At 50.2% G+C, this 12848-nt stretch overlaps 1 protein-coding gene across 1 annotated transcript in view; it reads right to left on the bottom strand.

Moving 5' to 3' along the window:
* Positions 1-57: 57 nt before the first annotated feature.
* Positions 58-12848, bottom strand: part of Xndc1n (XRCC1 N-terminal domain containing 1, N-terminal like) — a 28459-nt gene continuing 15668 nt past the window's right edge. Inside the window, exons 13-23 of the mRNA XM_051192442.1 lie at positions 11067-11273; positions 10126-10290; positions 9688-9862; positions 8808-9008; positions 8154-8316; positions 7624-7716; positions 2932-3124; positions 2259-2386; positions 2079-2157; positions 1344-1473; positions 58-527 (exon numbers count right to left, since the gene is read on the bottom strand). Coding sequence (XP_051048399.1) covers positions 133-527; positions 1344-1473; positions 2079-2157; positions 2259-2386; positions 2932-3124; positions 7624-7716; positions 8154-8316; positions 8808-9008; positions 9688-9862; positions 10126-10290; positions 11067-11273 — 1929 coding nt within the window. The 3' untranslated portion in view covers positions 58-132. The remainder of the gene's footprint in view (positions 528-1343; positions 1474-2078; positions 2158-2258; positions 2387-2931; positions 3125-7623; positions 7717-8153; positions 8317-8807; positions 9009-9687; positions 9863-10125; positions 10291-11066; positions 11274-12848) is intronic.

The raw sequence follows: 12848 nt of genomic DNA, 5'->3' as shown, positions 1-12848 counted from the left end.
GAGGATTGCTACCTGACTCCCCACAGCAGAAATTTTACTGAGGCAAAGAAGACCATGGTCTTCTACTATGAGGCACTTGCTTTATCCAACAAGGCTGCTTCACTCAGTGACAGAAGAAAACCTTCTGTTGTGTTAGGATTTGCCCTTGGTCTCCAGACATTCGTCCAGGGGCAGGTCCTCTGCCCCATCTGCTTCTTGCTCCCTGTGCACCAGCACATGAGCAGGGGAGGAGTGGCTGGGTTCTCCAGACGCTGGAGTCTCAGTCTCCCCTACATCATCAAGGCCAGCTTCTAAAGAGACCTCGGTCTCCACAATCCCCGGCATGGTCAGCTCAGCTGGGGTCTCAGGGGTGGGGGGGCCCAGATTCTGGAAGCTGTTGCGCACTCGGGTGATGTAGCGACTGAGGATGCTGGCACCATCGGGAGGCCGTGGTGTCCCACCTGCTGCCAGAGTCTTCTGCACACTGGCCACCTCGCTTTGCAGTCGAGACACAGTCTTGGTCAGCTCTGTCAGTCTGGTGCCCAGGTCTGAGATGGATCAGGACAGAGAGGTCCCTCAAAAGGTGAGCCTGTCAGCACCGCTTCTGTCTCCCCGCACCCCCACCCTACTGAACCCTGGGACACACTATCTGGATCCTAAGGGAGGGCTGGAAGAACGGAGGGGTCAGGGGGATAGAAAAGCTGTGCAGGTTGCTGCACAGGGCAGCCACAAAGAAGGGAAGCCTTAGCTCAGCTTGGTGCAGGCCTGAAACCCCATCTGGTCGGGAGACTGAGGAAAGAGGATGGAGAGTTCAAAGCCAGCCTAGGCTTCAAAGTGAGCTCAAGACCAGTCTGGGAAGCCGGGTGGTGGCAGCGGCAGAGGTAGCTCACACCTTTAATGCTAGCACTTGGGAGACCATGGCAGCAGATTTTTGTGAGCTTGAGGCCAGCCTGGTCTACAGAGCTAGTTCCAGGACAGGTTCCAAAGCTACAGAAAAACCTTATGTGGAAAAACCAAAAAAAAAAAAAAAAACCCAAAAAAAACAAAGAGAGAGAGAGACCAGACTGGGAAACTTAGTAAGACAGGAAGGGAGAGGGGTAGGAAGGGAGGGAGTGCAGAGGTAGAAAGGGGGAAATCGAATATGTGAGCACACATGGGTTGAATGAGGGAATGAGAACATAATAACATGTAAATAAAGGCAGAGTCTCTGAGTCAGGCAGTTAGCTGGGCAAGCTGGGACTTTCCAGGGCAGAAAGGACAAGCCTGCACCCTAACTGAGTGAGGAGGGGAAGTCTGGGTGTGAGGCTTACTTCCCAAGAGAGTCATGAACAGCAATGGGTAAGGATTAGAGGTGGGCAATTGACCTTTCCTGCGGGTCTCCTCAAACTCGCGCCGAGCAGTCTCTATGTAGCGCTGTACCAGAGCCTTGATAACACGAAGGCGGTAAGACCCATGTTCTCCTTCCCCAGGCCCTGCCCTTGCCCCAGGGTTGGTCTGTAATGAAAGACAAAGTGAATTATTTTCAACTGTCTCTTGACCAAGAATAAACGAGAAAGGCAAAATCTATGCAAGCTTTCTGTCCCTGGTTTCTCTCCTACAGCCCAGTCCTGGAGGACAGATGGAAGCCAATTAGGGGAAGCAACTGTGGAGGACAGGGTATGGTGAAGGCTGAGAGGTGGGAGTGGGATGGGAGGGAAAGAGGCCTGTAGAACTGGCAGCAATGGTCCAAATTAGAAAAGCTCTCATCCCAGACAGGCCGTGCTACGGTGCTAATGGTGGGAAGTAGGGAGCCTCTTGGATGCCCAGCCACCTCTTTCTGCTTCTGTCAACCTTCTGATTCCTTGGGAGGCTTTTTCCATACGCTGTTTAAATCACCCATTTCTTATAGTTTGGTTGTCTGGAACCCAGGCTTGGAGATGGTATGAAATCATGTCTAGGCTGCAGGATGTTGAACTGGAAATGCAGGATCCAGACAGAACCAGGAAGATGAAAATGGAGGCCATTTAAGAGAGTGGGAATTGGGAGCAGGCTCTCTGGGGACATACTGATGGCTTAGGCAACACAGGCGAGGAAGCACATCGGGCTGAGAAGGTACTCACAAAGGTTGGGATGGGGGGGTAGTCTGACTTCTTAGCTTTGCAGCAGGAGGAGCAACAGCAAATGAACCAGAAAATTCTCCTGAGAGATTACCATGGCGAAAAGAAGTTAGTAAGGAACAGGGCCTAGGAAAGTGGGGCAGGAGCTGGGTAGTGTACAGGGGCAAGAGCAGAGGCCATTACCTGACAAGGTAGAAGACAGCCTTTGGGGAGGGCAGGATGTTGAAGGGCACAGGCAGTGTCAAACCCTCTCGGAAGTAGGACAGGTAGAGCTTAGAGCGAGCAAACTTCCACTCCACATCAGCATCATCCTGGGGACCACGAGGCAGGAGGCTAGGCAAGGTCCATGTTGGCACTGGTCCCCTGGCTCAGTCACTCTGCCTCTCTTTTGCCTTCCCATCTGTTACTCTCCATTGTACCAGCCACTTTCTTCTTGTTCTTATTTCTACCTCCATCAATCAACAACATTTTCCTGGAATGCTTTTCCCTTTCCCACTCCCTGTCTCTAAATTCTGGTTGCTGCTCAGCCTATTTTCCAGGCTGCAAATCCAACCTATCTACTTCCTTCTTGTGTCCCCTCTTAGTATTCTACAATGCCTCCAAACCACCACCAGCAGCAGCAGCAGCAGCAGCAGCAGCAGCAGCAGCAGCAGCAGCAATAAGACAAAGTGCGAAGAGTACTAGACTTGCCGACTAGCGACAGCAGCAGCAGTACTAGAGCCCTTCTTGTACAGAGGAGAACTTGTCCAAAGGCATGAAACAATAGTGGGGCAGAGCAGGCACCCAAGGGTCTTGGCACCACATTTCCCCCATTCCTTTCCCTCCTCTCCTGCCTAGCCTGCCTCGGTTTACCCACCTCAATTTTCTGGAAGGAGTTGGTGATCATGGCAATGAGCATGTTGAGCAGCACGATGACCATGACGATGGTAAAGATGCCATACAGGGCCCGGCCCACGAACTCAGGCACCAGGAATTGAGGCATGTCCACCACTTTGTGTTCTTCCATGCCGAACATGGTCCAGAATAGAAACTGGAATGTCTCGTTGAAGCTGGCATGGCAGGGCCAAGCAAAGGAGAGAAAAATGGGGTTGGGTTGGGAGGGAAGCCTGGGTTCTCTCTCCTGAAGACCTGACAAAAGGTGTTCTGTGTCCATGAAGCATTTTGTGCCATCTTTGTAAATACAGACATTTGCCATTTCTTAGCACCAACCTTTATTTAAAATTTTATTTTATTTTGTAAATGTGTATTCTGTATATACATTTCATTTTGGATATATATGCACACAAATGTGTATATGTGGGTGTGTGTGTGAGTATGGATGTGTACCATGTGTATACTAGAGCCCTGCAGAGGTCAGAAGAGGCAGCGGGTTCCTGGACTTGGAGTTACAGATAGTCTGGTGCTGGGAACCAAACCTGAGTCCTCTGCAAGAACAGAAAGGCCCTTAACTGCTGAGCCACCTCTCTAGCCTCTCCACCTTTATTCTCTTAGTCAGCCATATTTACTGAATGCAGCATAGTGACAGGATGCTAAGGACCTAATGATGTATAAGAAGCAGACTCCTGTCTCCAAGGCCCTTGTGTTCTGGGGAGGTTAAAGGTGAGAGTGAGATGGGAAGACAAGGGGGACCCAAGACACAGGGCTTTATAGAATAGAACTAAAGACTCTTCAGTGGCTGTCTAACAATAGGAATCTATGAAGAGTTCTGGACAGAGTGGGACACATGAATTACATTTGGAAAAAATCATGTTTTTTTTTTTTTTTTTTTTTTTTTTTTTTCTTTCAGCAACTGCAAGGCAGGGAGAGAGATAAAAGAGGAAGGCATGAAGACAAGTTAAGAAAATTTTCTGGTCTAGGTAGGAGAGGATGTGTGGTGTGGAGCATAGATGCAGGGGCCCCAGTGGCTCCTGTTCCAGGAAGTGACTCCTCCTCCAGGAAGCCCTTCTCATCTGCCTTTCCCACTAACCCCAACAGTGCTTGCTGTCCTGTCCACACCATTCTGTCCTTTGTGTTTGCTGGGGAAGGCATCTCACTCCCTGCATGTGTCTTTTGTCACTCTGCCCTCTATATGGCATCAAGGGAAACCTTCCTAAATACGACCTAATCTGGTATACCTCCACTCACTAACTTTCGATATTCCTGACTACCCTCAGCCATATGCCTACTGTTTATCTCATCTGAAATCTTCAGCCAAAATAAAATACTTTTTTTTTCTTGGTGTTTTGCCTGCATGTATGTCTGTGTAAGGGTGCTGGATCCCCTGGATCTGGAGTTACAGTTGTGAGCTTACAGGTAGGTGCTGGGAATTGAACTCAGGTCCTCTGGAAGAACAGCCAGTTCTCTTAACTGCTGAGTCATTTCTCTAGCTCTCCAGCCACAATACTTTTTAATATATTTTATTTATATATAAGTACATTTATATATAAATATAACATGTATGTATGTATGTATGTATGTATGTATGTATGTATGTATGTATACAGTGTTCTGCTTGAATGCATGCCTGCATCCCAGTAGAGGGCACCAGATCACATTATAGGTGGTTGTGAGCCACCATGTAGGTGCTAGGAATTGAACTCAGGTCCTCTGGAAGAGCAGCCAGTGCTCTTAACCTGAGTCATCTCTCCACCCCCCCCCCCAGTCACAATACTTCTAAAAACTGTTTATATTTACTCATTTTTTTACTTATTTCTGAATATGCATGTTTTTGCATGTGTGTGTGTGTGTGTGTGTGTGTGTGTTCTGAAAATGTCACAGTACAGGTGTGGAGGTCAGACAACTTCCGGGAGTCAGTTCCCGGGGATCCAGCTGAAGTTATCAGTCTTGGCAGCAAGCTCCTTTACCTACTGAACCATCTCACAGCTCTTTCTTTCTTTTTGGAACAAAATCTTACGCAGTCTGAGATAGCCTCAAACATGTTAAACAGCAGAAGATGACCCTGAACTTCTGCTCCTCCTGCCTCTACCTCCAGCACTGGGATTATAGGCATGTGCCACCATGCACAGCTACAAGCAAGTACTCCTTTAGTAGGATGCAAGACAATAAATGTCAAACAATTGATAAATGTACAAAGTCACAGCCTCAAAATGGCCACTGTAGAAACTGATTCAAGTAAAAATTATCTGTGGCTGGAAAGGGTGGTACATGCCTGGAATTCCAGCATTTGGGGTGAAGACAGGAGAATCAAGAGTTCAAGAACACCCTCAGTAACACATCAGGTCCAAGGCTAGCCTGGGCTACTTGAGAACTTATCTCACATCCCACTGACCTTCAAAATCTTCCATGGCCATTAAATCCAGTGGGTACAGACTATAAGTAGTCTAGCTGTAATATGTCAGAACACCTCACTGTTAGTGAAAGGGCTTCTCTGATGCATTTACAATGGAGAGGCATTCTTGACCAAGGGTCAAAGCCACAATATGCTCCCTAATATGATGCAATAGAAAGTGTTTGTTAGTCAGGTCCCGTTCTTAGCCAAACTCTTTCAATTAATTAATTGAATGTGTTTGTGTGTTAGGAGGCTGGGTAAATTTATGTGCACTATGTGTGTGTAGGGTCCCTAAAGGCTACAAGTGGGTGTTGGATCCCCTGGAACTAACTTTTTTTTCTCTTTGAGACACAGTTTCTCTGTGAAACGGTCCTGGCTGACTTGAGATTCACTCTGTAGACCAGTCAGTCTGACCTCAAACAGAGATCCACCTGCCTCTGCCTTACAAGTACTGGGATTAAAGGTGTGTGACACCAACACCCGGCTACAATTTACTTTTAATCCATCACTTGGGAGGCAGATAATAGGTGGATCTGTGTGAATTTGAGGCCAGCCTGATCTACCTAATGAACAGCCACAACTATATAGTGAGACCCTGTCTCAAAAACAAGCAAACAAAAAAGTACAGAGAGAGAGAGAGAAAAAGAACAGAAACAGAACAAGCAAGTGGCAGCAAAACAACGAACAGTGACACCCCATAGGACATGGGTGCCCAGTGAAGAAGGGCGTGGGTGCCCAGTGAAGAAGGGCGTGGGTACTCAGTGAAGGGCGTGGGTGCCCAGTGAAGAGCGTGGGTACCCAGTGAAGAAGGGTGTGGGTGCCCAGTGAAGAAGGGCGTGGATGCCCAGTGAAGGGTGTGGGTGCCCAGTGAAGAAAGGCGTGGATGCCCAGTGAAGAAGGGCGTGGATGCCCAGTGAAGAAGGGCGTGGATGCCCAGTGAAGGGCGTGGGTGCTCAGTGAAGAAGGGTGTGGGTGCTCAGTGAAGAAGGGCGTGAGTGCCCAGTGAAGAAGGGTGTGGGTGCCCAGTGAAGAGCGTGGGTGCTCAGTGAAGAAGGGTGTGGGTACTCAGTGAAGGGCGTGGGTGCCCATGAAGGGCGTGGGTGCCCAGTGAAGAAGGGTGTGGGTGCCCAGTGAAGAAGGGTGTGGGTGCTCAGTGAAGAAGGGCGTGAGTGCCCAGTGAAGAAGGGTGTGGGTACCCAGTGAAGAAGGGCATGGATGCCCAGTGAAGAAGGGTGTGGGTACTCAGTGAAGAAGGGTGTGGGTGCCCAGTGAAGAAGGGCGTGGGTGCCCAGTGAAGAAGGGTGTGGGTGCCCAGTGAAGAAGGGCGTGGGTGCCCAGTGAAGAAGGGCGTGGGTGCGCAGTGAAGAAGGGCGTGGGTGCCCAGTGAAGAAGGGTGTGGGTGCCCAGTGAAGAAGGGTGTGGGTGCCCAGTGAAGGGTGTGGGTGCCCAGTGAAGAAGGGCGTGGGTGCGCAGTGAAGAAGGGCGTGGGTGCCCAGTGAAGAAGGGTGTGGGTGCCCAGTGAAGAAGGGTGTGGGTGCCCAGTGAAGGGTGTGGGTACTCAGTGAAGAAGGGTGTGGGTGCCCAGTGAAGAAGGGCGTGAGTGCCCAGTGAAGAAGGGCGTGGGTGCCCAGTGAAGAAGGGTGTGGGTACTCAGTGAAGAAGGGTGTGGGTGCCCAGTGAAGAAGGGCGTGGGTGCCCAGTGAAGGGTGTGGGTCCCAGTGAAGAAGGGCGTGGGTCCCAGTGAAGAAGGGCGTGGATGCCCAGTGAAGGGCGTGGGTGCTCAGTGAAGAAGGGCGTGAGTGCCCAGTGAAGAAGGGCGTGAGTGCCCAGTGAAGGGTGTGGGTGCCCAGTGAAGAAGGGCGTGGGTGCCCAGTGAAGAAGGGTGTGGGTGCCCAGTGAAGAAGGGCGTGGGTGCCCAGTGAAGAAGGGTGTGGGTACTCAGTGAAGGGCGTGAGTGCCCAGTGAAGGGTGTGGGTGCCCAGTGAAGAAGGGCGTGGGTGCCCAGTGAAGGGTGTGGGTCCCAGTGAAGAAGGGCGTGGGTGCCCAGTGAATCTCTTCATTTAATGTTTTCATAAGATTTTGACATTTTTCAAATAGAAGGGTTAGAAATAAGTGAATGTGTGATCAAATAAATTAGTAACTGCCAAAGTGAATCAGTGAGGGCTTGGGCAAGTAAGAGAGTTAGCTGAGTGAACCAACAAGGGAAGCAGAAAGATGCCTGAGACTCCAGGCATCTGCTCCCCACCCCCCCACCCCCGCCCTGCCTCAGCCTCAGCATACTTGCCCAGCTTCTCCGTCTCCTGATATGGCACGTAGATGTTGTTGAGGCCGCAGAGGAAGGCAGTCAGGATGATCATGAGGATGAACATGAACCTGGCAGGGAGGAGGACGTGGAAAGGTCAGAGCAGATCTCCACCCTAGAAGTCAGGCTCTGGGGAAAGGAACCTGGGAAGGAGAGGTCTGCTTTCTGGCTCTGTTTATTTTACTTTTTGCCTTTTGACTTCAATTTCCAAGAATAAGTGAGGCATGGAGTTGTCTTAGAAATGGGATTAGAATGCACCCATAAGGGCTCTTTCTGCTATTGGTGGTTTGTCATTGCGGTGAGGGCAGGAGCTGTAAACCTCCCTGCTGGGAAAAGCACATTTACACTCTGCCTCTATATTCCAGGGTTCAGAGGTCCCTGGAGCTCACAGTCTTGTGAGAAGACCATGGTCAAGAACTCCTGTACCCCACAGAGCTGAGGGACCTCAGAAGACAGAGTCTGTGGGGGGAGGAACCATAGGCAGGGAGAGTATGGGAAGAGTACACACCGGATCATGTCGTCGATCATCCTGCCAATGGAAATCTGCAGAGTGCCCAGAGACTCGTGAGCTGGCAGAATATATGCAAGTCGGGTGAAGCTCAGCATGCTGGTGACAGCAAAGAGCACCTCGGCCAAGAACTGGGGGTCCTCTGTGCGCCACTCACTTCGCTCTGTGCAGGGTAGCATGGGCAGTGGCTGAGAGCCAAGAAGACCAGTACCTTGGGTCTCCCTGCCAGGAGGGAAGACCTACTCTGAATGTGACTGGGTTCCTGGACTGACTATGAAGAAAAAAAAGGAGGAATGGAGCTAAGCACCATTCATCTCGGCTTCCTGACTGTGGACACACGTCACCTGCTATCTCTACACCCACCAGGTCTTCCTCTCCAGGATGTACTGTCTCATCGAACCAAAATAGCTCTGTCTTAAGCTGCTTTGGTTTTGTTGTTGTTGTTGTTGTTTTTTTTTTTTTATTTTCAAGGCAGGGTTTCTCAGTGTAGCCTTGGCTGTCCTGGAACTCACTCTGTAAATCAGGTTGGCCTTACACTTAGATCCCCCTGCCTCCCCTGAGTGCTGGAATTAAATATTTAAATATCCGTGTTACCACCACCTGGCTATTTGCTGGGTATTTTATCACAGCGAAGAGAAAGGCAATGCTCCTCACCAGCCGTGGTGAAATAATGGCAGGTGGTACTGTCTGAGGCTTCCTGGCAGTGCATGTAGGCAAGCCCAGCCAGAAGGAGGCGCAGTGCAAATGACGCCAAGTACAGGGACAGGATGACCACATCCAGGAAGTTCCACCAGTCCAGGAGATAGCTGCGCAAGCCCTCGATCCATACCTCCTTACACTCGAACCACAGGAAGCCTGGAAGGGGAGAAGGGTCAGGAGAGGAGGGGGCGGAGCATTCCTCCTTCCAGGCCACAGCTAGCTGGCAGTGGCAGAGCACTGGTGGGGGTGGGGTTTGAAAAATTTAATCCATCCAAGTGCAAAGTGACCTGGAAAAATAAGGATCCCCTCATTGGTGCAGACTGACCTCATGATTGCTGTGACCTGCACAGGAAGCAAGGCTGGTGACACTCAGAGAGCAAGTAGCTCGGGGTGGGATGCTCCATTGTGCCTCCCAGTCCCCACCAAATCATATTAGGCAAATATTTAAGGACTCCTTTTTATCTTTTTAAAAGTTAAACATTATTTGTGTGTGTGCATGCCCTAACTTGTGTGGAGGTCAGAGGACAATTTGTGGGAGTTGGTTCTCTGAGTCAGGTTTGTCTCAGGTTCTGAACTCAGGCTGTCAGTGCTTTTGTTCACTGAACCATCTTAGCCACTTGCCTCTTTGAGACAGGTTCTCACTATGTAGCCCTGGTTGTCTTCGGATTTGCTAACCTCTTGCCTTCTCTTCCTGAGTGCTGGGATTCCAGTTGTATACCAGCTCTATTTTAAGGTCAGCCTGCTCAGTGTGGCTGAATCTCAGTGGGGCCCAGTGCCAGAGCTGGCCATGGGGGTCTTGGCAGCTGGCCACACTAAACGGCTCTCTCCTACATACCCGTGACCCAAACCATGTGTAGCGAGGTCTCCCAGACACTCTGGCTGCGGCCTTTGAAGGTACTCAGCTGAGTCTCCATGACCAGGGACTCTCCCAGCAAGAAGATAAGGAACCACAGATAGGAGGCAGAGTGCAGCAGAAACTTCAACACTGGGATCTTCAGCAGGTGACCCAGCTTCCGGGGAGACAGGAAAGCATGGCTGTCAGAGGCCTGCTGTCACTCACTCGTCACCACTATTTTAAACCTGCTCCTTTGACCTCCTGAAACCCCTGGGCCACCCAGTCAGGAGCCTGAGTGGCACCTTTCTACTCCTTCTCTTGCCAAGCTCTGGCAGCTCTTGTAACCCCTGCCCCTGCCCCCAGTCCACCTGCATATTTCCAGTGGAGAGCTTGCTTCCAGAACACAAAGCAACGTGTCACTCATCTTAGTCTTCGTACCCTGGACTTGGGTGCCAGCCAGTAGCCAATGCAGAGGAAGGGCATGGTGAGGAAGATGAGAAAGGCCACGAAGAGTTTCCAGATGGTGGTGCTTCCACGCCAGCCAGCCAGGTTCCCACACCAGATGGAAGACAGAACTTGCTGGCAGATGGGGTGTGCTACAAACTAAGCAGGAGGGTCAAAAGAGCTGGCTGGATACAGAGCCCTTACTTCCGGCCACAGAGGTTGAACCCAGAAGTTAGGCGTTTCACCTGCCATATGACCATAGGCAAGTACCTTTGGTAGGCTTTGGTGTGAACGAATCTGAATGTGAAGATATTCCAAAACTCTGCACACCACACATTCTTGAGTCAAAGTCAGGTCTAAGTCCCACAATTCCCAGTGGTCCCTGCCTCAGCATGCATTAAGTGACATAAGTCTGGGTGAATGACCTTGAGGAGGGAAGGGCCATGGAGCATGGAATGTGGAGACGATGCACAGAAGTCAGGACATCATCATGGGGGTGAGAGCGAGGAGTCAGGGGCTGGGAGAGGCTGGGCAGGGACCCTGTCTTTAGTGTGGCTATTGGATAGGACATCTAATGAGACAGTGAAGAAAAAAAAATCACCAGCCATACAGGTGAGGAGCTGTAGTCTGGGCCAAAGTTACTCATCAGGCTAGAGGCAAAGCTACATCTGTGTAAGACCTGGATACAGAAACCTAATGGTGACTGGTTTTCCAAAGGGGTGGGGGGAACTAGTGCTCAGATCGAAGGTGACCAGGTGAGGGATGGGAAACCTCCCCTCTTGCTGGTAGGGGCTCATATGGAAGGGTACTCAGAATCAAGATCTCAGAAGGTCCTGAGGATGGAAAGTCACAGTATAAGGCTGAAGCAGGATATGCCTCAGAGGAAAGAGGACAAGGGACCAGGGTAGGGAGGGCAGGCAGTAGACCCAGCTGACCTGTTTCTGGTTGAAGTTGACAGCCAACCGCAATCTTGCCAGGTTGGGGATACCCTCCTCAAAGGCCTGGCCCAGGCCCTCAGACTCAGTCTCACTATCCTCACCCAGGTCATTGAGCACAGCGGTGACCTCACTCTGATTCCGGCACATGCCCAACAGTTCAAAGCCATAGTCTTGGCAGAGTGACTCCAGGGCAATGTACTGAGGCTGTAAGAAAAGAGGTATGGGGGGGGGGGGGCTGGAGAGACAGCTCAGTGGTTAAGAGCAATGGCTGTTCTTCCAGAGGACCGGGGTTCAATTCCCAGCACCCATATGGCAGCTCACAACTGTCTATAACTCCTGCTCTAGGGGATCCAATACCTTCACACAGACATATATGCAAGCAAAACACCAATGTACATAAAAAATAAATTATAAAAAAAGAGGTATGTGTGTGCCATCAAATCAATCTATCCCCCACCTCCCAAACAGTAGGCCAGTGTCACTTCTGTCTGATGTCACTGGGTCATCTATTTCTTTTTTTTCCGCCACCTCATCAATCTTTCTGTGTCACTTTGCTCATCTGATGCTATTCCCATCTCAGCACTAAATCACTCCAACCCAAACCTGCCACCTTTGTCTGTCTGCCCCTTGGACTTCTAATTCCTGGCTCCTGTCCCACTTTAACTCTGACTCCCCATACTGTCTTTAACCTCTGCTTTTATTGTGTGTGATGTGTGTGCAGGTACACATGACCTAGACACATGCAGAGGTCAGGACAAGTTTATAGAATTGGCTCTTTCCACTGTTAGTGGGTCCTGGGGATTGAACTCAGAAGCAGCAAGTTTTTACCGCTGAACCATCTCACTGCCCTACCCTTACACTTTTCTTGTGCTCATTATGTTCATCATTGTTCATCGTTTTTAGCATTGTCCTTATACAGAATTGGAGCTGGCAGTTTAAGGAGATACAGAAAAGAGTAAGCACTTCTTGGCTACCATTTCCCATCCTATCCATTTTGAGGCTTCCCCCCCCCCCCAGAGAGGATCTAAGCCAAGTTTCAAAGGCCTAGGGTACCTTCAGCACTGCCCCCCCCAGACAGGAAACTTTTTTTTTTAAAAACAGATCTCAGTCTCTCCAACTGTACAGTACGGCTGAGAATTCCTGCTCTACCCATTGAACAGGCTGCTAAGAGAAGGAAAGCCCTCTCTCTCAAGGCACTGCTCCTTCCTAGTGGGGACCTTCTTCAGGCTTTCTGGCCTTATCTTGTCCTAGGTCTCCACAATATATATTCTCGTAGGCTTCCTTACTCAATGGCAGTCTTAAGGATGGGAACCTAGTCTGGCTTGGCACAGAGGGAATGACACTGGCTCAGTGATGGACAAACAGGGGTGCAATGCCAGGATCCCGACAAGATACTCTGCTTTATGTATCTTTGGTTCATCCAAGGTCCTCATACATTTTGGGGGTGGGGTGGATCATTGAGGTAGGACCTCATGTATTCCTCAAACTGGCCTCAAACTTGCCAAAGATGATCTTGAACTGTGATCTGTTTCTACCTCCCAAGTGGTGTGACTACAGGTATGTCCACCACAAGTAGTGCTGGGGATCAAACTCTGGGCCTCACCCACAGTAGGGTCCTGTGAAGACCATCCAGAGGCCCTGAATGAAGTCCTGGAAATACCTTGTTCCTTTTTCCCATCCATGATCACAACACACAGCATTCCAGGTGAAAACACAGTGGGTATCCCCAGGGGACATGCTCCCTGCATAAGCCAACTGCCTCTGGAGTGACTGCTGTCA

This window comes from Phodopus roborovskii, unplaced genomic scaffold (genome assembly GCF_943737965.1).
Source record: "Phodopus roborovskii unplaced genomic scaffold, PHOROB, whole genome shotgun sequence".
Classification (NCBI taxonomy): Eukaryota; Metazoa; Chordata; class Mammalia; order Rodentia; family Cricetidae; genus Phodopus; species Phodopus roborovskii.
The sequence above is the reverse complement of the archived record's forward strand: the minus strand, read 5'-3'. Positions and strand labels throughout refer to the sequence as shown.